Below are 24,776 nucleotides of genomic sequence, written 5' to 3'. Positions count from 1 at the left end.
GAATCACTCCTCTATCCTCAAAATCCAGCAGTCAGCCAGCCTGACCGACATATCAGACTCAAATTCTAACCAGAGGAAATGCCCTCCTTTCATCAAACACACTCGGAAGAGCCAGGCTGAAGAAGACAATCTGGAGACAACACTCCCGAAGGTGCCACTGGGGCCGAGACTGTCTGTGCACAGCCCGGAGCTCACCGGTAACACCCGATGTAGAGGCGCATGTCCTTGTGGGTCTGCAGGTAGATGCTGGCCATCTTCTCCTTGGCCTCCATGTAGTAGGGCTGCTTGGGCGTGATGTTCCTCAGCATGCTCAGTGCCAGGTCCACGTTCCCTTTGCTCAGGACCAAGTCCACGTTGGCGATGGTGATGCGGATCTCCTCCGGTGTGCCGCTGAACTCGTTGATGGCGTCCTGCATGATCTTGGTGGCCTCGTGCTAAGACACGGGAACCCAAGAGACTCTCACTTGCCATCACTCACCACACCAAGGAGAGGATGGGCCACCTCCACCTCAGAGGGGCAGGAGGGAGAGAGCCCTCAGCATCCAGGGCTACAGTTCCTGGAGGGCAGGGCTGGCTGGGAGGCACGAAACCCCCGCCTGTAAGAACTTGTTCCAGGGCACTGCAAAGTCTCTTGGCAAGTTCTTCCTATGGGAGACCTACAGAGGCATCTCTTTGTCCTTTCCTGCTTTCAGCCAAAGATATGTTAATGTTATGGTACAGTGTACACAAAGGTCTACATGAATTATATCTCCATTATATTTGTACCCTTGATTATTCTAACAAAGTTACTCTCTTTGCTCATTTTGGTGCTTCCAGCCTTTGCCCAGCTGGCCTTCTAAGGCCCCAGGGCTGCCTCATACAATTGAGCAGGGTGGACACTGCAAAATTCCAAGGGGACATAACTGGAATCCATTGGAGCTGTGCATTGCCCAACCTGCACAACCACCTGTGACAGCCCTGGTGGGCCTATGTGCTCCACCTCCCTGAGGTCTTCCTGGGGACAGTGAGATTGGCAGGGGACAGATCCTGTAGGACTCAGTAGGGTTTGGGCTTTATCTTGAGAGCAATGGGAGCCACTGAAGCCTTTTAGGCAGGGGAGAGGGATGCTCCCAAATGAATAAAGGCTCAAATAAAGCACAAGAAAATATGAGCCAGATTTACAAGGCCTGCTGCCCAAGCCCACCATAGACCTCCAGCATGCTCAAGCACTAAGGGGAGGGAGCATGGCATTTCTTACCAGCTCCCCGTTCATCCGGAGGGCATCCACCAGTTCCAGTAAGATGGACACCCGCTCGCTGGGCTGCACTGAGGGCCCTCGGAATTTCTTGTTTTCTTCCATCTTCAGGGTTGGTACATTTATGATCATCTTCAATGCCTTTATGGCTTCTGGGTAGTCCCCAGACTTGTTGAGGGCCCTGGCCTTGATGAAATGGTAGAGGGGGTGGTCTCGGACCTAAAGGAGCAGAGCAGAGTGTGGGGTTCAAGCTCCTGGGGAGAGAAAGCCACAGGCACCCCCCTTGAGCCCGCCCTTCCCTGCCTCTGGGGCTGAAGGAGGTGGGCAGCTCCTAGGGCTCTCGACAGAGTACAACCCATACAACACAGAGCTGTAACAGGCTGGGCTATAGGATGCTGAGCAGGTGACAGAGCACAGGGACCCCCACCTGGAAGTTGTGGCTGATGCCCAGCTCCAAGCAGTGGGAGCACATGGCAAAATTGCCCTGAGCCAGGTAGATCTGGGACACAAGGAGGTGGGCGTCCACGGAGGTGGGGTCCAGCTCCAGACAACGCTGCAGGGTGCTCTGGGCATTCTCAAGCTCTCCTAGAATAATAAACAAACCTCAACATCCAGAGATTCCCTGGGGACTCTCAGGACCCGCTATATAAAGACAGAAGGAATTTTACACGTTCTGTCACCCAGAAATACCCAAGGTGGGCATTTTACCCAGTTCTTGACAGGGCAAAGAATTTGACTCAGGGGTCGCTTCCTAAAATTCAAACTACACAGTTTTTGTCTTGACCCAGACAAAAGCTAGGAAATGCAAACCTTGGTGTGACACCTCCCTTCTCTCTGTACCCTGAGGGAGATGGCTAAGTCACTTCACTGCTCCATCTGGAAGCTCAGGGGAACACTTCAGTCTCAATTCTCACACTGAAGAGCAGAACAAAACCTAATAATAACAGCAACTGTAATAGCCACAACTTAAGAAGCACCTGTTCTATGCCAATGCAGGCAAAGCACTTTAGAAAGGCTGGTTGAATACTTGCCCAGCCCTGCAAGGTTGGTTATTATTACACTTGTCTTTCAGATGTAGGACTTGAAATTTTAGTGATGTAAGTCACTCAGCTTGGAGGAGACAGAATCAGCATTGAAATCCAGGGCCGTCAGCTTCTGAGGCTGAGCTCTGAATGCTGAGAGGCCTCCCTGCAGTCAGGCTGGCCCATAGTGGGTGGCCATGGCAGCCCAGGGGTGGAGTACAGTCCCCTGGTGGGACAGCGCTCCTCCCTCTGTAGCCAGGCCCCTCAATAGCTCCTGCTCAGGGTCCATCACCTGGCAGGTGGGAGCACTGGGTTCTGGGTCCCAAACTCCCTGCTCCTTCCCTTGTGCTGCAGAAATGGGAAGATGTCACCATGACAACTAAAGTAGCTGGAGACCTTGCTTTGTCCCTAAAGCCACTGGCAGCTGCCAGCACCCCTGTGCATTTGTGTGTATGTGTTGGGATGGGCTTTCTGCCCTCGCCTTGTACCCTGGAGACCTTGAAGTTGTGGGAGAACCTGGCCCCCAGATGAACTGGAAGCACCGAGGATGAAGACTGCAAAGCTCTGGACAGAGTACAACCCATACAACACAGAGCCAGAGAACATGCCACGGCATTCTGGAGCCTTTTGAAGCCTCTGGACATCAGAGATCAGCCTGGCTTTCAAGCAGATGGGGGTAAAAGGCCGCAGGGGGCAAGTACTTCAGAGGACAAGTACCCACGGAAGGTTTCCCCCTCTTTCCCTTCCCAGGATTGGGGATTTGAGATGGGAGAGGCTGGATGGGGACCATTCGAGCTGCTGGAGGCTGTGAAATTCTAATGGCACAGGGTCTCCCCTCCCCATGACGCCTTCTGGACCACCTTTTATTTATTTATTGGCCACACTGTGGCATACTGAAGTTCCTGGGCCAGGGATCAAACCCGTGCCACAGCAGTGACCCGAGCCATACCTGTGACAACACGGGATCCTTAATCTGCTGAGCCACTAGGGAACTCCTCCTGACTACTTTTTTTTTTTTTTTTTTTTTTTTTTTTGCTTTTTAGGGCTGCACTCAAGAAATACGGAAGTGCCCAGGCTAAGGGTCAAATAGGAGCCACAGCTGCCAGCCTACGCTACAGCCACAGCAACATGGGATCTGAGCCGTGTCTGCGACCTACACAGCTCATGGCCATGCCGGATCCTTAACCCAATGAGCAGGGCCAGGGATCGAACCCACATCTTCACGGATACCAATCAGGTTAGTTACTACTGAGCCACAATGGGAATTCCTTGACCACTTTTTAAAAACTAGAACCTGCCATCCAGAACCCCTTCCCTGGCTCTCATAATCTCCATTTTTGCAATCATTGTCCTAACGACAATACTACGTTTATTGTCTACGTCCCCTTACAAACTCGGGGATGGAATTTTTGCCTGTTTTGAGTACTGCCGTCCCCCAGGATCAGAGCAGCGCCCCCAGGATCAGAGCAGCGCCGGCATGTAATGCAATTTCAGTGGCTATTACCTGGCACAGATCAAGTAAGCAATTAGCAAAAGGCCAGGTGGGAGAGACCCCTGCTGGTGAGAAGTCAGGAAGGTGTCAGGGGTAGTTGGGTGAAGCCACAAGGAGTGGGCCGACCTGGTGAGGGTGTGTGTGTGTGTGCGTGCGCCCCACCGACCACAAGGACCCACAGGCTCACCTGAGAGATACTTGACCTGGGCCATCACATACAGCGGGTCGATCAGAGCTGGTGCTACCTTGACTACAGGATTCAAGATTGCAGTGACTTGTTTGAGAAGCGGAGACACGATCTGGCCTGGAGACCGGGGCTATAGGAATATGAGGGTCTGCCTGTATGGTGTGCCCTATTCCAAGAGAGACTCCTGGAACGCTTAGAGAACACTCCTGAAGGAATCTTACTTTATTCCACATGTATTTACCATCTCTTTGGTACTACCTATTACTAAAGCCATTGTGCTTTAGTTTTGTTCACTGTTGGGTCCCCCCCTACCTAGCATGGCATCTGGTACATGGTAGTGCCATCAATAAATATGTGTGGAATGACATTACAAGGCATGGGGGGGGTGGTTACTAAGGCATGTAAGTAATGATCCTTGCTCACAAGAAATCTTGATTGGCTGGGAAAGCAAGACAAACAAAGACCAACATACTTCTTAGAAGACATCTGGAAAAAAGGGAGCCCAGTTCTTCTCTAGGATAAAGGCAGGGGCAGGGGCTGGTGCCCTGCTCCTCCAAGTGTGGTCCCTGGACCAGCCTCTATCCAGATCTGTCCTCCAGATCCCCCACAATCAAATGCCCCGTCCTCTAACCTGCTTGGGGCAGAAGAGCAAGTACTCCTTGGCGATGCAGACCAGGAAGAGGGGGTCAAGCCTTTCCAAGTACTCAGAGCCCAGGGGGAGGGCCCGCATGCTGGAGAAGTGCAGCTCGGCGGCCTCCTTCAGCAGCGCCGTGACCTCCTGCTCCCCCTTGTGCTTCCTGGATGCCAGGAGGGCTTGGAGGAAAACCAGCACCTGTGGGAGGCAAGCCCAAGTTTTGGAAGCAACATCTGCTGGGCAGAGGGTGAAGCAGAAGCCCAGGCTGTTTTGGCTGCTCTACAGGAAACGGTGAGGGAGGAGGGTGGGGACACCATCCTGGAACAACCCCAGCCCCCAGAGAGCTCTGACCTCAGACTTCCCAAGGGACTGCTGCACCTCCTTCAGAAATTCCAGCTGGTGCTCAGCCTCCTCTAGGTGACCCTCTAAGATCTGGCACCAGGTGATTCCTGGGATGGGACAGAATAAGGATGAGCAAATGCTCTGAAGCAGAGCCAGTAGGACAGTGGGCCAAGGGGAAGTGATGGGACAGCAGATAGCAGGGGACCTTTCCAATATCTTCATGAGGAGTAATACATGCTCGTGATAAAGAATTCAAATCGTGGAAGTTTCCTTGTGGTGCAGTGGGTTAAGGATCTGGCATAGCCACAGCTGTAGTGTAGGCTGCAACTGTCATGTGGGTTTGATCCCTGGACCAGGAACTTCCACATGCTGAGAGTGTGCAGCCAAAAAAATTCAAACCATAAGGCAGAGTTTGCATTGTGGCTCAGTGGATTAAGAACCCAACATAGTGTCCCTGAGGAAGCAGGTTTGATCCCTGGCCTCACTCAGTGAGTTGGGGATCCAGTGTCGCTGCAAGCTGTGGCACAGGTAACAGATGTGGTTCAGACATGGCATTGCTGTGGCTGTGGCTGTGGCGTAGGCTGGCAGCTGTAGCTCTGATTTGACCCCTAGCTGGGAAAGTCTGTATGCCACACATATGGCTGTAAAACGGAAACAAAACTAAACACAACAAAACCATAAGGCAAGAAAAAACATCCCTAAAGTTCATACCCTAGTTTTAACCATGTCTCTCTCTAGAAAGAACCAATATTAACAGTTTGGGGTATATTCCTTCAAACATCTTTTGAATTACTTATGTGTTATTAATACATGCCATATTCTCCCATCAGTTCACACAAATCTACCCCACTCTCTTTAATGACAATATAATATTCCACTCTGGTTGTAACTATTTATTTAGCCATTGCCCTACTGAAGGACTCCTCATTCCATATTTGGTTTCTTTTACAATGCCATGGTCAACATTTTTGTGTGTTCTAATTCCTGAAGTAGAGTTGATGGGTCAAAGGGCACGCATATCTAAAAACACTGATAGATAAAGACAGCCTGTCCTCCAAGGATATCTGAATTAATCCTACTGCCAAGAATTTGAAAGTGTGCTTTCCCCACAACTTCATAAACATGCTTACTCACTACCAATCTAAAAAGTGAAAAGTAAGCCTTTTTTTTTTTTTTTCTTTTTTTTCTGCACCCACACGTGAGGAAGTTCCTGCGCCAGGGATTGAATCAACGCCACAGCAGTGACAACTCTGGATCCCTAACTGCTAGGTCACCAGGGAACTCCCATAATAACTTATTTTAATTCACAGTTTTTTATTATTAGGGTAATTAAACATCTTTTCATATATTTAATGGCCTTTATTTTGCAACAGTGAATTTCCTTGTTCACAGCTTTTTTTTTTTTTTTTTTTTTTTTTTTTTTGTCTTTTGTCCTTTTAGGGCTGCACCTGCGGCATGTGGAGGTTCCCAGGCTAGGGGTCTAATTGGAGCTGTTGCTGCTGGCCTACACCACAGCCACAGCAACGCCAGATCTGAGCTGCGTCTGCGACCTACACCACAGCTCAGAGCAACACCAGATCCTTAACCCACTGAGCGAGGCCAGGGATCGAACCTGCAACCTCATGGTTCCTAGTCAGATTCGTTTCCTCTGTGCCACAATGGGAACTCCTTGTTCATACCTTTGCCTGTTTTTCTTTGGACTGATAGCTCTCTCTCTGTATATATATGTTTTCATATACATTCATATTTTCTTTATATATACCCTTTGTTACCTTTTCCATTAGTTTGCTTTTGGCCATTTTTTTTTCTTTTTAGGGCCACATGTGCAGCATATGGAAGTTCCCAGGCTACGGGTCGAATCGGACCTGCAGCTGCTGGACTACATCATAGTCACAGCAACTCAGAATCCACGCTATGTCTGAGGCCTACACCACAGCTTGTAACAATGCTGAATCCTTAACCCACTGAGCGAGGCCAGGGATCAAACCCAAGTCCTCATTCATCCTAGTCAGGTTCATTACTGCTGAGCCACAGTGGGAACTCCTCTTCTTCTTTACAAGACATTCCTTGGCCATTTTGGTGCATTTATTCCTGACTGTCTTCCTAATCACCATCTTGGTTTTCAATTGTATCCATTCTACAATTTGGCTCATCTACGGAATTTCTTACTTTGTAATCATATTTTTAATTTTCAGCAATTCTTTTTTGCTCTCTGTATTTTTTTCCTAGTAGCATGTTCTTTACTTACTAACATAATAACCTCTAGAGCCAGGCAACATGGGAGGTGTTTTGAGGAGGGAAGTCTTTTCTGTATCTGGCCTTGACTTTGCTCTTCAGAGAGCCACTGGTTTGCATGTTCCCCTCAGTGCCTTTTTCAAATTGCTAGCTTTATAATAAGACTAGAGGGACAGATATTAGCAACCAGGGAAGATTTCCCAAAGTGTTACGGTCATTGATTTTTATCAGGCCAGCTAAGATGGGTGAGCCCAGAACACACTGGAGAGGGCTCAGCCTAGGCTGGAGTGTGTGGAGCAGACATTTGGACAAACTGACTTCCCTTCTGGCTGACTGGCCGGGGCTTCCCCTTAAATGAGGAAGTGGGAAAGGACTCAGCCTGGCAGAGGAACATTTGGGGGGCATTTTGCCTATGTGCCCGGCATCGAAGTCTTTTTGTTCTTCATGTCCCTGATGGTGGTAGGACATCACTGGGGGCTCTGTCCTGCTCCCTCCTGCCCCATCACCCAGGAAGAGCCTCTTTGGTTTCATTCTCTTGGTCTTTAATAACCCTCTCGTTATCTTGGTGACTGCCCCATGGCATGTTCTGTTCCCAGCCTTTGGGGAACCTGAGCTTATGTTTCTCAATTTTTGTTTTTTCCTTTTTTTCTCTCTCTTCTCTTTTTATGGCTGCACCTGTGGCATATGGAAGTTCCTGGGCCAGGGGTCGAATCAAGCTACAGATGAAGCCTATACCACAGCCACAACAATGCTGTATCCAAGCCACATTGCAACCTATGCTAAAGCTTGTGGCAACACCAGAACCTTAACCCAGTGAGTGAGGCCAGGGATTGAACCCACATCCTCAGGAGACAATGTCAGGTCCTTAACATACTGAGCTAGAACAGGAACTCCAAGTCTACTCATTTCTTGAGCTGACCCATCTCTGCCCATGCTGGCTTGTAGACTTCTAGAGCTGCTTGGAGCTTCCATGTACTGGGTGCAGTCTGCTTTCTATCTTCTAGATATGCAAAGTTCTGGTCCAGTAAAGGCACTTTTCCCTGTTTCTGGGCTGCAGTGAGGACTGATTATTATTGTTACTATTATTATTATTTTTTTTAGGGCCACACCTGCAGCATATGGAAGTTTCCAGGCTAAGGGTCAAATTAGAGCTACAACTACTGGCCTACACCACAGCCACAGCAATGCAGGATCTGAGCCATGTCTGCGAACTACAGCACAGCTCATGGCAAAGCCAGATCCTTAACCCACTGATCGAGACCAGGGATTGAACCCGTGACCTCATGGATACTAGTCAGGATCGTAATCTGCTGAGCCACAACGGGAACCCTAGGACTGATTATTTTTTTAAAACATCGCCCATGAGTTTTGTGGGATTTGGGGAGGGAGGAAGAGGCAATGACTGGGGAATCAGCCTGACACGCTGAATGGGAAATCAAGACCAACCACTCTGATTCCTTTTTTGATTGTGCTGACCACATGAGGAGCCTGGTATGTAGAGAGAAGTGACTTGCCCCAAAAGCCACAACTCCTCAGAGCCAGGGCAAGAGGCCAGCCTGCCTGGACACGGGTCATAAGGCTAGCTCTACTAAAATCAAACACTGTTGTGTCAGCTTACACTAGAAACCACAGGTTTGAGGGTTCTGTGTAAAAATGAAAACTGGATTCTGGAAAATTCATCTGACATTTATATAAAGTGTGTGTGTGTGGCGGGGTAGATGGGAAGCATTGGGATAGACAGAAAGTAAAACTGTCAAAATTACTCTCTCTGGTGGCCTTTCAGCTCAGGGGCCTGCAGAGGTGGATTCTACAGAGGGACAGCTGGAGGTGTGGGAACAGGGTATGCTAGGAGTGCTGCTGTCTCCAACACTGGCCTGGGGAGGCCTGAGAGGGGGAGGGGCCACCTCTGCATAATGGGTAGGGTGTGGATATCAAAGGTCTGATGCATATCAGAATGGCTTGGACCAATTTCAAGAATTCCTGTGCCTCTTAGGTCCATACTTGTGGATTTGTGGAAAGGCACCCCATCATACAAAGCACCCCCTAATTTGCACACCCTCTGGGGAGAATGCTTCCCAGCCACTGTCTTCTGGACCCCTGGAGGCCACCCTGCTTGGCTGACCACCCCCTCGCCCTGCCACACCCCACCCTGCCCAGCCTGCATTGACCTGTCATGGCCATGCCACTCTTGCTTAGTTTCATGGCCTCCGAGTACCATAGAGATGCCTCCTTCACTTGATCCCGCAGGATGAAGAGGTAGCCCAGCTCTGTGGCCACGTGGGCGTAGGAGGATGTGGCCCTGAAGGTTCGCTCGATGAAGCTACACACCAGTCGCAGAATCACCTGGTGCCTCCCACACTGCCAGGCACAGACAGTGAGAAACCGGTCAGTCCAGCCTGTCTGAGCAAGGTCGCATCACAAATGGGGGCCACTTTGGCAGCCCTGGGGGCGGGGGTTGCTCAGGAGAGCCCAAGAGGGACCCTGTGTCAGGCAGTCAGGTCCAGGTAGCTGTTCACCTCCCAAAGAACCCCCTGCTGGCCACACCTGTGGAACCTGCCTTCAGTCTCTGAGGGACCCGGCCCCTGTCTGGCCACAGCTGTTGTTCCAACAGCTCACCAGGAGGTTTCTCACAAAGTGGAGCTACATGAGAGAAACGTTTCGTGTCCCACTGATGGGAAGTGGCCTTGAAGGCTGCGAGCAGCCACATTCCCTGCCAGGTACGGAGAATGAGGCAGAGGGACTCAGACACAGTTGTGGAGGGAGAGATGATGTCCCAGTGGCCTCAACTCTCCAGAGCTAACCTGTCCTTATGGAGAGTCCTAGTAAATCTTGCTCTGGGCTGAAGGGTCTGACAGCGACAGAGTGTTTGGCCGTCTGGTCTGTTTGCACCTTGCCTGGTGTCAGAGTGGCCTAGGCAAGCCAGTCTCCCCAGGTATCTTCCACAAAATGAATATGGGAGTTGGGTACCCCAGCACCCTGAGGCTGAGAACAGATGTGGCTCTGCTCCACTGAGGCTGTGACGCTGCCCTCTCTCCCTAAATAGAGTGCCTCCCACTCAGACAGGCCTTCAAGATCTCATCTCCCTAATCTTCACAGCACCTCTGAAGGGCATGCGGGCACAGGGTACAGAGCCCACAGGATACAGTTACTGGCCAGAGGCAGGCAGGGGCCCCTGGGTCTGGGCTGCGAGCCTGAGAAGTCAAGTTTGAGCCAGAGACAGGAGGGGTGGGAGCCTTAGGGAGCTTCCAGGGGGATCTCAGGTGTCCCCGGAGGAACTCAGAGAGAAGCCTTAGTTCAGAAATTGGGGAGGAACCTTCTTACCAGTCTGCTCACCACAAGAATTTTTTTAAGATGGAGGCTTGGATTTTGGGGCTCTCTTGTCTCCAGTGCGTTAATCAGATTTCTAACGTGCTCGGCAGCCTGTGGGTACAAAACAGACAATCTCAAAGGCGGGATGGAAAATGAGAGTGGGGCAGAGGTTTTCAACCCCCGCTGCCCATGAGCACCTGCTGGGTTATCTTTTTTTTTTTTTTTTTTTTTTTTTTTTTTTTTGCTATTTCTTGGGCCACTCCTGTGGCATATGGAGGTTCCCAGGCTAGGGATCCAAACGGAGCTGTAGCCACTGGCCTACGCTAGAGCCACAGCAACGCGGGATCTGAGCCGCGTCTGCAACCTACACCACAGCTCACAGCAACGCCAGATCGTTAACCCACTGAGCAAGGGCAGGGACCGAACCCGCAACCTCATGGTTCCTAGTCGGATTCGTTAACCACTGCGCCACGACGGGAACTCCCTGGGTTATCTTAAAAACACCGGTGTTCCCGGTGCCAGCCCCAGAGACTCAGATTCAACTGGCCTTGGGTGGACCCAGACTTCAGGAGTTCTTTGGAGCCCCACAGGCGGAGCTTTCAGGAACGTTCTTTACCCTGCAGCTGACACTGCCCCTTTGTTCATGAATCTGTGAAGAGCAGCTGTCCTCTCAGACACACGCAGGCAGGGCCAGGAGGGAGCTGTCACGGGCCCTCATCGCAGCCCACCAGGCTGGTGGCAAACCACCTGGGTTGGCCCAGGAGCAAATGGTCAGGGCCAGCCCCTGGCCCCAAACCTCTGCTCTGTTTTGACATGAGTCACCGCACTGATGCCTCTCTGTCATTCTGTAAGTCAGTGTGGACTGCCCAAATTTTCCAGTCCAGCAGACGAAGGGTCAGAAAGGTTAGGTAATTTGCCCAAAATTACCCAGCCAAGGAGGTGGCTGACTGACTCCAAAGTGTGTGCTCCTTTCAGTGGACTTTTCTGCCCACTCTCTGCGGGGGTAGGGAGTTCTGAGGCCCCAGCTGCAAAGAAATGCCAGAAGAAAAAGATGGGGTGGGGTGGGTTCTCTCTGCTCAGTAAGCACGGGGCATCCTTCAGGCCAGGCCCTGGGAAGCTCTGCCCAGGGCTCCGTGGTCTTGGGGAGCTGAGCACAGGCCTGCTCTCTGGTTCCCACCCAGGGCCAGTGCTAGGGACCTTTTTGAGGATTCCTCCCACATACAGATGTCGCCCTCCACCTCCCTCCACCCCACGAGAGCCACAATCTCAGAGCTGGGCAGAGGGAACCAGAAACTTCCTCTTCAACTACGACCCCCAGGCTTCTTAATTTGTCACACTCCCTGTAGAGGCAATGTATTTATTCAAAAGGCAATGTTCTGGCAGAAAACACAAACTCTTTCTTGAAAATAAGAACCTGTCTGCGCATTAAGGTTTTCATTAAAAATTCTAGGTGTTTGTAACAGCAGTTAAGGACTATCTGGCATTTCTTTGGGAAACTTAGGAATAAGTTTGGGGCCAGGTAATGCCTGGTCAATACTTGAGCAGTTCCCACCCCCCAAAAAAAGGATTTCCTAAAATCTGAAATGCAACTGTATGTTCTATAAGTTAATACGGAGCAAATTAATGCAGTGTACCAGGCATTGTACCAAGTTGTTCCACCTGTCCTCTCATTTAGTCCTTATAGCAACCTCACAGAGTGAGTGGAGTTATTTCCATTTTACATATGAGGATCTTGGGGCTCATCCAGGTGGAAAAAACCTGCCCAGTGTCACACGGGAAACAAGCAGGAGAACCAGAGTCAGCCTCACTGCCGGCCTTTGGAACTGTGTGGCTTAAAGACCAAACCAGAGCAGAGTTCTTTGGCAGGAACTGGGGGAGGAGGGGAGGGAACTGAGATCCAGGGAGCCCCTCCAAGGGGTGGAGGGGTGCAGGTGCTATGAGGGGTCCCTCCTTGACTATGCTGGTTTCAAGGCTGAACTTCTGAATCTGGAAAGAACTTACTGTGGTTATGTTCCCTTCTCTTGCAAGCTCATGCACAGCTAGAATTTGGCAGGCATCAATGTTGCTTTCATCTTTTTCCAGGATTCTAGAAGAGGAAGAGGAGCCATGTGAGTTGAGCATGCTCAGAGGCAAGGCTAGGATGGTGGGGCAGCAACTTCTGATTGTCTCCTAAAATCTATTCTCCCCTCCTCTAAAAAGAAACTCCCTAAGTTGGTGGGGTATGGGGCTACAGAATAGAGACTACATTTTCACTTTATAGCCCAAGGGTGACCATGTGAGTAAATTCTGGCTAAGAGGTTATAAGAGAACGTGCCCAGTGTATATCCAGTGGTGCTCTTATGAAATACTTTCCATTTCTTCTCTTTCCTCCTTCTTGCTGGCGGGAATGTGGACCATGTGAGCAACATCCTAGGGACAGGCCAGCAGTGAGACAGAGGGGGGCCAGGACCCTACAGAGTTAAGCAGTTGTTCCAGCCCTGGTCCACCACCCAGACTTTTCCCTGAGAGAGGAATAACATTTTCTGTTATTTAAGTCATATATTTTCTGCTGTCTTTATGATGCAAACCCATTTATAGTCCAACAAACATAGACTTGACCATGGTACCATGGTCTAGGGGGGCTAGAGAGGTGTTTGGGGGCAGCTTACAGCTATAAGATGGAAAAGGAACCTTGGTTTCTCTCATGTATTATTGCAAAGATGCAGCTTCTGAGTATACTGTGGAGTTTTCAATATTCTGTTTCTTTATGGGGAATTTCACATTTTTCACCTTAGTCAGGGAATGGTTCTTCTGCTTAATAGAGGGTTACTCAGGAGTTCCTGTTGTGGCTCAGCAGGTTAAGAACTACACAGGGTCCTTGAGAATGCAGATTCGATCTCTGGCCTCACTCAATGGGTCAAGGATCTGGTGTTGCTGCAAACTGTGATATAGGTCACAGATGTGGCTCCTATCTGATGTTGCCATGGCTGGGCGAAGGCTGGCAGCTGCAGCTCCAATTAGACCCCTAGCCCAGGAACTTCTATACACTACAGGTGCAGCTTTACAAAGAAAAAAAAAAGTAGAGGGTTACTCTAATTGACATATAAGGTTCCCATATGACTATGCACAGTCAAAGAATTCTAAGCATTTATGATGGCTTTGAAGGCACTGTGAACTTCCTAATTTGGAAATTTAAAAAAAAATTTTAAATGATATATGGACTAAAAAAGAATCAGAATGGACATTAGAGAATTCTTAAAACCAAATGAGAGTGAAGATAATACACATCCAAATGTGTAGATAGTGCTAAATGGTACCTCGAGAGACATCTACAGACTTAAATGCTTATCTTCTAAAAGAAGATTAAGAATGGATGAGCCAGGCATCCAACTTCAGAGTTAGACAATGACAACAGAGTAACTTCACAGGAAGTAGTTGGCAGAAAATAATAAAGAGCAGGAATTCATAAATTAGAAAACAAAGATATAACAGCATTAACAAAACCAAGAGCAGTAAAAGACATGAATTATTTTAACACCAGTGAATAAAATAAGAAAGAAGTGAAAATAAATGTTAGAGATGAAAAGAGAAACACACCTGCAGAGAGCAGAGATTTGAAGAACGATGAGGGGACTCTATGAGCTGGGAAAGCCTCCGTGAGGGAAGGCGTCCGGTGTTGGACTCAACAACCCCTTGGCACCAAACACTGTTTCCTCACAGGTGGGGGTGGCAAGGCCTGGGTGGGGAGGCCCCACACACCCATGGTCATGGCAATTAGCCAGGTGCTTCCAGGTATCCAATGGGCCCAAAGCAATGGGCCTCCAAAGCAAGCTCTTGACCCAGCTCCTGCCAAGAACACTGGCAGGTTGACACTGGCAAAGAGAGGGCAGCTGAGGGCCTGCCCAGGCCTGGCACAGGCTGGACTCACTTTCAGTTTCCTACCAGCGCCTCTTGTAAGCCTCAAATTCCAGTCATCATCAGAAGAGTTATCCCTCCACAGGGAAGGAAGAGGTTTGTTTGCATTTTTTGTTCTTTTCCAGACAATTTAGTAACAGTTTGTAGTGGGCACACAGAAAAAAAAAAATGCAGTCCATTAACTCTTTGGGGGAACAAAATTAGTAATACACATTTTAGGATTACTGTGATAAAAACAGTTAAAGCCAAAGAGTTTAAAGAGATATGCTTCAGTTATCTAGAAAATTCCACTCTCAAAAAACCCTCCATTAAACATGCCTCCCCCAAAGCCATCTTCATCTCTGTTCACAGTGAGTTTTGCTTCAGGATCACCATATACTTGGCTTCTGGCTTCTGCAAGTCCCCATAACTTCTGAACTCTCAGCCACCAAGGACCTTTGTCCCCTGAAGTTTTTGTTAATGTGTATCACATCCATAGTTTTAAAAATTAAATAATACAATAATCCCTCTCTCCCTTTACTCTCCCCTTCCCCCACTCTGCAGAGAACTCCTATCACTCTTGTTACTTTGGGCTCCTTTGGTAGTTCCTTCCACCTGTCTCCTGCATCCTCTTGCTTTTACCTCTTGATAGGTTTTTTTTTTTTTTTTTTTTTTTTTTTTTTTTTCCACACCCATGGCATGTAGACGTTCCCAGGCCAGGAAATGAACCTACACCACAGCTGTAACCAGAGCCACAGCAGTGTCAACACCAGATCCTGAACCCATTGAGCTGTGAGGGAACACCAATAGGCCTATTTTTTTATTCTTCCACAGCAGGGCTCCACTGTTGGCTTCCTATTGTGACACGTAAGTGTCCAGTTCATGTCCATCCTCCCCCAACTCCCCCTCCCAAAAGGATCAGGTCACTATTCGTAACTCCTGTTGACAGTATTGACTTGCTTGATCCAACATGTCTTGCTCCATCCAATAGACAGTATCTCCCATCTCCCCACTGTGTAAGATGGGAATGTATTAGCCTCCTGGGCTGGCAAAGGAAGGAAGCAGCAGGTTGGCCCTGCCCCTCACCTGTGTCCTGTTTCTACAGTCTGTTCCCAGTCCTGCCGGGCCAAAAACAGCTGCATCTTTAGGACCAAGGCGGGCAGGAAGCTCCCCGAGGTGACAGTGATTTGATTCACCACCTCCAGGGCCCCCGAGTAGTTCTGCAGCATCATGAAGTACTTTGCCTGTGGAAAGCCAATGAGAAGAGCCCCGTCAGTAACCACAAAGGATGGGGGTGGGGTGTCAGTGTCCCTACCAAGACGGGAACCATCATCCAGAGTGACAAATCAGGGTCCACAGAGGTCTTGGGTTCCTGGACAGGCAAGGCAGGGGCTCCAAGAACCAGCTGAGCCCTGAGCAGGCCTGGGATAGAGCATGGTCATGGGGGCGGGGCACCCCTCCGGGGGGAAGCTGGGGTTGCCGGGAACTTTCCAATTCCACAAATGGCCCAGCATTTCCCATTCACTTTGCTGCAGTTCATCACTGAAAACTGCTCACTAGGGCCAGTGCAGCAACGAGGAGTCAGTTAGGATTCAGGTAACCCCTTCCTCCAGAGCAAGGCTGTGTGCTTTTTCTCTGTCAAGGCCCATGGGGCTGGGGTCATGGCCTCTGCAGCCAGCCAGCCAGCAGGCTCTCCTGGGTGAGTCACGACACAGATACTAGTGGGGCAGAGGGCAGTGCTCCCAAAAGGCTTGAAATTGGACTCTGAAAGGATGGCTTCAGCCTACAGTAAACCTCCATTAAGAGACTTAATAAAAACAAGAGGAGGATTATTTGAAATAAAGATTCAAGCATAAATGTGTTCACTGTAGCACTCTTTTAAGAGTACAACCAAAAACAATCTCAACATTGGAGTTCCCACTGTGGCTCAGTGGAAACGAATCTGACGAGCATCCATGAGGACGCAGGTTCGGTCCCTGACCTCACTCAGTGGGTTAAGGATCCAGCATTGCCGTGATCTGTGGTGTAGTTTGCAGACATGGCACCGATCCCGCATTGCCATGGCTGTGGTGTAGGCTGGCAGCTGTAGCTCTGATTCGACCCCTAGCCTGGGGAACCTCCATATGCTGTGGATATGGCCCTAAAAAGACAAAAATTAAAAAATAAAAACAATAAAAACAATCTCAACATCCAAACAATAAGAGGCAGGCTTGGCAAATTACACTAGGCCCGCACAATAGGGGCCTGGCTTTATGTAGATGTTCGTAATGACAAGTGCGTATGACAATACCTCATATGAAGAGAAATAAACCAAACAGTAAGATGCCCTATGATTACAACTACATGAAATAACCACACTATCTTCCACCCCATTGTGGGTGCTGTGTGTTACCACCTTCAGGGCCAGGGGAGGTGGCCACTGACAGGTCCTGGGGCAGCCTCCCTCCTGGGGTCCCCAGTAGCTGCAAGGGGCAGCCTGGTACCAAGTCATAGCCCTCCCTGAGGGCAGCCTACAGCCAGCATCTTGTCAGTGAGGGGTCAGTGAAGGGCCATCCCAGCTCCACAATTCTAAGCAGAGCTGGCTGAGGCCTTTGCTGGGGATGCTTCACAGCCCCAACTCTCTCTTCACCCAGTCCTGCTTCTTTCACTTTCCCCCCAAGTGTCAGTCCCAAAGGCACAACCTGCTTAACCTCCTGCAGGATAACCACATGGCCTTTGCTCTGTAGAAAACCACCTCAGGCATTCCCTGAACCAATGCAGAAGAAAGATTATAAGACACTGTCCTAAAATGTTAACATGGGTTGCTTGGGGGTGGGAGGGTTAAGGATGCTAGGGTGTTTTTGGTCCTTTTAGGGCCACATTCACAGTATATGGAGATTACCAGACTAGGGGTCAATTTAAGCTGTAGCCACCAGACTTTGCAGCAGCCACAGCCACAGCAATGCCAGATTCAAGCCACATCTGTGGGCCCATGCCATAGCTTATGGCAATACCAGATTCTTTATCCCACTGAGGAAGGCCAGGGATTGAACCCACATCCTCATGAGTACTAGTCGGGTTCTTAACCTACTGAGGCAAAACAGGAACTCCTAAGGATGCCGTTTTAGTTAACCTTTTGACTTATTTTTATTTTTTTATTTTTTATTTTTAGAGCCACACCCACAGCATATGGAGGTTCCCAGGCTAGAGGTCAAATTGGAGCTGTAGCCACCAGCCTACACCACAGCTACAGCAACACAGGATCCAGCCCACATCTACAACCTACACCACTCATGGCAACACAGGATTCTTAATCCACTGAGCGAGGCCAGGGATTGAACCCAAATCCTCATGGATACTAGCTGGATTTGCTTCCACTGTGCCACAACAGGAACTCCCCTTTGACTTTTTTTAGACTTTTTTTTTAAGGCCGCACCTGCGGTATATGGAGGTTTCCAGGCTAGAGGTAGAATCGGATCTGTAGTCTGCTGGCCTACACCACAGCCACAGCAATGCCAGATCCAACCCACATCTGTGACCTACACCATAGCTCACAGCAATATGCAGATCCTTAGCCCACTGAGCAACGCCAGGGATCGAACCCGTGTCCTCATGGATACTAGTCAGATTCGTTTCTGCTGAGCCACGATGGGAACTCTGACTTTTTTTTTAATGAGAACGTACTCATTTTATAAGCTAGGTGTACATCATGACTATATACAAAATCAATCAGTAACAGGACCTAGTATACATATTAGGGAAATCTATTCAATACACTGAAAAAGAATATATATATATGCATATGTAATGTAAGGCTGATTCACTTTGCTGTATACCTGAAACTAAAACAATATTTTAAGTCAACTATATGCCAATAAAATTTATTAAAAAAAATGAGGGGGCGTTTCCATCATGGCGCAGTGGAAATGAATCCGATTAGGAACCATGAAGTTGCAGGTTCGATCCCTGGCCTCCCTCAGTGGGTTAAGGATCTGGCATTGCTGTGGGCTGTGGTGTAGGTCACAGATGTGGCTTGGATCCCGAGGTGCTGTGGCTGTGGCATAGGCCGGCAGCTACAGCTCCAATTTGACCCCTAGCCTGGGAACCTCCATATGGTGTGGCCCTAAAAAAAAAGACAAAAAAAGTCAAAAAAAAAAAGGAGTTTCCATCATGGCTCAGGGGAAACGAATCTGACTAGTATCCATGAGGACTCAGGTTTGATTCCTGGCTTCACACAGTGGGTTAAAGATCCGATGTTGCCCTGAGCTGTGGTGTAGGTTGCAGACATGGCTCGGACCTGGCATTTCTGTGGCTGCGGTGTAGGCACAGCCAGCAGCTGCAGGTCTGATTGGATCCCTAGCCTAAGAACTTCCATATGCTGCAGGTACAGCCAAAAAAAAAAAAGAAAAAAGAAAGAAAGAAAAAAAGGAGTTCCCGCTGTGGCACAGTAGGTTAAGAATCTGACTGCAGCAGCTTGGTCACTGTGGAGGTGTGGGTTTGATCCCTGGGCCAGCACAGTGGGTTAAAGGATCTGGCGTTGCTGCAGCTGTGGCATAGGTCACAGCTGTGGCTCAGATTCAATCTCTGGCCTGGTAACTTCCATATGCTGAGTGTGCAGCCATAAAAGAAAGAAGGAGAGGAAGAAAGAAGGAAAGAAAGGAAAGAGGGAAGGAAGGAGGGGAGGGAGAGAGAAAAAAAGGAAAGGTGTATAAAAACAAGAGAACAAGAGGATGGTTTTTCTCACATAGACTGATTCAATAAGGATCAGATCAGAAAAAAGGAATAATTGAAATTAAGATCAGAAAAATACAAAGTACATAATATCCCCCCTCTCTTATGGCCAGCTAAGTGAAATTAACAGATGAGATGAGAAGGTGTGAAAGAAGGATGCAGAGAAAAGGGGCAGTGGGTGAAACCGAGAGGTAAAGAGAGAAAGCCCGCCAGAGCCCAGGGCGCCCAGCCCCCGAGAAAACATGTCGCAGGAGATGGAAGCAGACTGGGCAGGAAGCAGGGAGCACCAGGGCCACTCCATGACCCTGACCATCTCCAGGCCTCGGCTCCTCACCCACCAGGTGGGAGGCCTGGAGACTAAGGTCCCCGGGTGGGGACACTCCTGCTTCCCCCACTTCCCCCGCTACTGCCTACCTTTCCCATCAGCCCCAGGACATCTTTCGTGTCCTGCATGCCTTGCTCCAGGTACTTGATGGACTTCTTCACCGTGTGGGGCTTGTCTGAGCTCAGGTCCACCCAGCCTCTGAGCATGCAGCCCTGGCATGAGAACAAGGAGAAAGATGAAGTCCTTGGGCCTGCATCGCCTCCACCCAGCCTGCCTCTCCTGCCTCACGTCTCCACTCCTCAAGGCCTTGCAGGCACCACTGCTCCCAGATCCCAGGGTAGCCCTACTCTTTCCCAGCCAGGTTTTCATACCTACTGTTTCTTCCCCAGGAATGCCCTGGTGCAGGAGCCCCCAAACTGGATCCCTTCACCTGATTATCCATCACCAGTCTTTATCTATTTTTTTTAGTTTTTAGGGCTGCATCCTCCCTTGGCATATGGAAGTTCCGAGGCTAGGGGTCCAATCAGAGTTGTAGATGCTGGCCTATGTCACTGCCACAGCAATACGGGATCAAGATACATCTGTGATTTTCACCACAGCTCACAGCAATGCCAGATCCTTAACCCATTTATTGAGGTCAGGGATCGAACTTAGTCAGGTTCGTTACTGCTGAGCCACGATAGGAACTCCCACCACCAGTCTTTAAAACTCAGACTGGGAGGCTCCTCCTATAGCAGACCTTCCTTGACCTCCAGGCTGGGGTGGGGCCTGCCCCTTGACTCTTGCCCCTTAAGGAGCTGCTGCCACCTGTCTTGTCATTGCCTGTTTACTTTATACTGGGGTGAGGGCTCCAGGGCAGGGACACTCCTGCTCCCTCTCCTCCTGAAACCAGCATAGGACCTGGGCTGGACCAGAAGCCAGGAGTGCCCTCTGAGTGGGTGAGCAGCCATTCCCAGCTCACAGGCCTGGCTGGCTTCTCTCCAGCCTCCCCTCCCTACACCTCCTTCACCCCCCCCCCACCCCCACTGCTCCCAGTAGGTGTAGCAGACCAGTCCTGGGAGGTACGATCAGAGGGGCACTTGGATCTGCTCCGAATGATCCCTCATGGCCTAGAGCATGTTTCTCAATTCTTTTCAGTATTACCTTCCTAAGGAGTCTTTTAGGACATTTTCCCCCAATCATTCCCCCCTGCCCCGAAATGTTAATATCACAGATATACCATCTAACTTTTGTGAACTATGTGTGCCTCTGCGTTTTATATACAAACAGCAAGAATTTTTCACTCCCTCCTCCAAGAACCGATTTTCACTCCGTTGGGTGCCCTGCTGAGATGCACAGCCTAGACTGAGGCTTCAAATTCTACCAGATGTACAGTTCTATGGCACATGAGCTCCACTGCGTGTGAATCCACAGCATGTGAGATCTGCCCTGTGATGCACCATGGACACACAGTGGATCACTGCAAAGAGGGAACATAGGCCCAGTGCAGCCAGCTCATCTTATTTTTCAGAACTAGGAAATCTGGACTTTTAGATAAAAAAAAATTTTTTTTTCTTTTTGTCTTTTTATAGCTGCACCCACAGCATATGGAGGTTCCCAGGCGAGGCGTCAAGTTAGAGCTGTAGCTGCCGGCCTACACCACAGCCACAGCAACACCAGATCCCAGCCGCGTCTGTGACCTACACCACAGCTCACGGCAACGCCGGATCCTTAAATCATTGAATGAGCCAGGAGTCGAAACCACATCCTCATGGATTCTCGTCGGGTTCCTTAACCACTGAGCCACGATGAGAACTCCATAAAAAATCTTCTGATTTTTAAATGTCGGCAACTAATTCAAGATTTAAAAAATATATAGTGCAGGCTATAAAACACTTATCTGCAGATGGGACTCCATGGAAAAATGCCAATGTATACTTGGCTAAACCTGAGCCAACGTGATGTGGGCCCTGTTGGTGTCTGTGTGTGGTCCTCTGCCAGCACCAGGGCCCTCTGTGGGAGTAAGGGCCACCCTTCACAATGTCTTTGGATGCTGCTTTCTTTGGCTATTGACCCCACGATGCCCATGGCGGGTACCTCTCTGGAGCTGCTGGAAACCTTCAACAGGCGATCAGTGTATTCCTTGGCCTTGTCATGGCAGCCTATGAGCCAGAGGAAGAGGCCGGCATGGTACAGTGCAGTGCCGCTGGCTGTCTTGCGGATTTCCTTCAGGCTACTCTCAAGCTCCTGAATCGCCTCTCGGTCTGGGAATCCGAGAGAGGAGGAAGAGAACAAGTTAGGATGCGGAGGTCTTTCTGGTCCTGTAGGGGACACTGAGGACCCAGGGGACTGCCCCCGCACACTCTGGGCTCCCTCAACACATGGAGCCGACTACATGACAGTCGAGGGTCTGGGAACCAGCAACACTGGCTCCCGTGATGCCATGGGAGCTGCCCAGGCCTGGACTTGGGTTTGAGGTTTGAGATTTATTTTTTTCTCCTCTGTGCCCAGCACTTTGTTGTGCAGACGATTCCAACCTCAACTCCCCATCTCTACAATCCATTCTGGGTAGGGAAACAGCAGTGTGTACACGGTATCTCGGAATCGCTCCCTGACTTTAGAGAGGTGGAGATTAAGGGTAGAACTGTTTATACTGGCTTGGTTTTTCTTGATAGGATCTTGGCAAAAGAAAACAGGGTATCTCCCCAGCTCTTGGGTTCTGGAAGGAGGATTCCTCCCACTGTCATGCTCTCTGCCTGTGGCTCCCATTCAATTGTGTATTGGATCTTCTTTGAGGTCTCCAGGGGGAGGGGACCGGCAGCCAGTTATCACCAGCCAAGGGGATCTGCAGTCACAGGTGCACACACCTCTTGCAGCAGCCTGCAAGGGGCTATGTCTCTGGAGTGGGGCTCCTTTCCCCCGCTAGGCCATGCCAAGCTGAGCACAGCTTCACTCACCGATGGTTTCACAGCACTTGTGAGCATAAATGAGGGCCATGGTGGAGCACAGGGACACGTCTGGGTGATTCCGGATGCTCTCCAGGCTGCTGATGGCATCCTGGATGCGCTCTGCAAAGACAGCCCACATGGTTATGCCCTGGGCTCCATGCTCAGAGGGTAGGCGGCTCCATGGCAGACATACACTTGACCCAAGTCTTGGTACCATCTGACCCAAGGTTGGACTAACTGGTCCAAAAGTTCCCTAATAGCACAAGTTCCCTGAAGGCTGAAGCTTTCTGAAAGGGTTGCTGGCACCATGGCCCAGGAAGCCAGGGGATTGAGGGCTTGGAGCTGAGAGATGTATGTACGTGTAAGCGCTCACAGGGATACTTGTGGGTGGGTTCTGAAGAAGGACCCCTGGGAAGTTCCAACTAGCTGTTCAGAGCCACCAATTATATTTATTTTTTTGTGTCCACAGACTTTGACCATGGGCAGCTCAGCAGGCCCCTGGCCCAGGACCACTTTCCGAATGTCAGTGAGTCAGCACCTGCATCGGCCCCACTCCTCTCCCTGATCCTGTCCCATAACTGCCTGTGCCCACACCTATCACTTCTTCCCTTTCCTGCACTACCAGCTCTCAGCTTCCAAGCCTGGAATTGGTTCAATAATCATGCAGTCACCTCTCCACCCACTCCTTTTACAGACAGAGAAACCGAGGTGTAGAGCAGGGGTAGTGAGCTCTCTGAGGTCTCAAAAGTCAACTAGATATGGATTACACAGCCTTCTGCGGATGAACCTGGGACTCTAGTCACTGCGTATAAGACTGTTTCCATGGGAATATGACTGGGGTAGAAGTAGGCATCCAGGTGGAGCCAGCGCACCAGTGCGCTGTTGACAAGTTGACGAATTGACAAGTCCTTACCTTCCATGAGGACTCCATAGGCTTTAAAGAACTGCAGCACGGGATCATTGTTGAATTTTTCCAGGCCCACAGCTGCAGCCTGCTGCATGTGGCGGAAATACCTTTCTTGGCAGTAGTAAATGATTCCAGCCTATGAGAAGGAAGACACAGGTGCAACAGCCCCAGTTCTTTCTGTCTCTGTTCTAACCCACTGCCTCCTCTATTCCCTTCTCCCTCTCCATTTCTGTAAAGAGAAGAGAAAGACTATTCAGGCCTTATCCTGTTCCTTCTCAGCCCTAGGAACAGCTCCATATATTTTCCCTGGGAAGAAGTTTGGAGATATTTGTTTTGGAATTAACCACAGATTCTGGTTCAAATGTGATAGAGAATTCAATTTAGGTTTTGCCTTAGGAATGGAATAAGGGGGAAGAGAGAGGACTGATAATAAGAATCATGACACCAATAGAGTAACAAGTTACTGTGAGCTAACCACCTGTTGGGAAGTATATCAAGGGCTTTACCCATTATCTTATGCATTATCCTCTCCCTATCCTTCACAGTTAAGGAAGCCAAAGCCCAGGGAAGCTGTGGCTTGACAAAGGTCGCACAATAATAGGGGCTGAAATTTCAAAGTGAAGTCTCACTTCCCCTAAGGTTTGTGGGGGTTGGGGTTGGGGATAGATGTGGTTGGATTGTATACAGCCTTGTGGGCCATATGAAAGAGCGCAGACATCATCCTGAGGGTAAGAGGAAGCAGCTGGAATGGTTTTAAGCACAGAGGAGTGGAGGGAAAGTATTCAGATGGTTGCTGTTGTTGTTGGTGGTAGTGGTGGTAGGGTACTGCTGGTGAAGAGAGCTGAAGCAAGGAAACCAGTTGGGAGGGGACAGTCGTAGGTGCCTGGAGGGGAGATGGTGGTGATCCTGGGCTAGGAGATAAAAAGTGGATGATTTCAGGAGATAGTTAGGAGCTGACAGTTCCTGCCCATACACAGAATCTGGAGATGAGTATGGGGAAGAATAATAGCTGGGGGATCAAATGGTGGTGACATCCACTGGGGTGAAGGACACAAGAGGCACAGGCAGGGGGAGGGGAGATAATGGCAAGGTGATGGAGATAGCTTTTTACACTTTAGTTTGGAGGAGCTCGGGGATAGGACTGGGTGGGGATGATAATGAGGGGCTCAAAGTACACAGAGAACCCTAGAGAGGATCCGCTCGCCACGGAAAGAGACAAGAAGGGACCATGACCGCCTGAAGAGGCTGAGGACAGTGAAATATGGGTAGGGGGGATGGTAAGAGCGGTCATAGAAGTGACAGGAGAGATGCAAGGCGCGGGGGATCACCGGGCCAAGGGTGGAGAGTCCTGGGTGGGAGTGCCGGGACCACGCACCATAAGAGAGGAGTCATTGTTGCTCATCTCCAGGCGCCCACGGCTCCGAGTCCGGGCCTGGGGGTGCCTTGCGAAGCTGGATTCTCAAATCAGGGTCCAGGACACACCTCTCTGGGCCGGAAGTCGGAGGCGCGCGCGTCCTTGGAAACAGAGCTGCCGGCCGCTTGCTAGGGGCGTCAGAGTCGGGTGGGCGTGGCCACTCAC

The 24,776-nt window shown here is 49.8% G+C and overlaps 1 protein-coding gene across 2 annotated transcripts in view; it reads right to left on the bottom strand.

The window, feature by feature from the left end:
* Positions 1-24,770, bottom strand: part of TTC21A (tetratricopeptide repeat domain 21A) — a 32,817-nt gene extending 8,047 nt beyond the window's left edge. Inside the window, exons 1-15 of one of the 2 annotated variants that reach the window (XM_021071679.1) lie at positions 24,573-24,770; positions 23,204-23,333; positions 22,300-22,410; positions 21,440-21,606; positions 19,453-19,575; positions 15,415-15,572; positions 12,457-12,541; positions 10,468-10,566; positions 9,315-9,504; positions 4,921-5,018; positions 4,567-4,767; positions 3,936-4,065; positions 1,662-1,819; positions 1,238-1,453; positions 196-434 (exon numbers count right to left, since the gene is read on the bottom strand). In XM_021071679.1, coding sequence (XP_020927338.1) covers positions 196-434; positions 1,238-1,453; positions 1,662-1,819; positions 3,936-4,065; positions 4,567-4,767; positions 4,921-5,018; positions 9,315-9,504; positions 10,468-10,566; positions 12,457-12,541; positions 15,415-15,572; positions 19,453-19,575; positions 21,440-21,606; positions 22,300-22,410; positions 23,204-23,333; positions 24,573-24,599 — 2,132 coding nt within the window. In that variant the 5' untranslated portion in view covers positions 24,600-24,770. The remainder of the gene's footprint in view (positions 1-195; positions 435-1,237; positions 1,454-1,661; positions 1,820-3,935; positions 4,066-4,566; positions 4,768-4,920; positions 5,019-9,314; positions 9,505-10,467; positions 10,567-12,456; positions 12,542-15,414; positions 15,573-19,452; positions 19,576-21,439; positions 21,607-22,299; positions 22,411-23,203; positions 23,334-24,572) is intronic. The other variant, XM_013981474.2, reaches the window with a different exon arrangement.

The sequence above is a fragment of the Sus scrofa genome, chromosome 13 (assembly GCF_000003025.6).
Source record: "Sus scrofa isolate TJ Tabasco breed Duroc chromosome 13, Sscrofa11.1, whole genome shotgun sequence".
In the NCBI taxonomy this organism is placed as follows: domain Eukaryota; kingdom Metazoa; phylum Chordata; class Mammalia; order Artiodactyla; family Suidae; genus Sus; species Sus scrofa.
The sequence above is the reverse complement of the archived record's forward strand: the minus strand, read 5'-3'. Positions and strand labels throughout refer to the sequence as shown.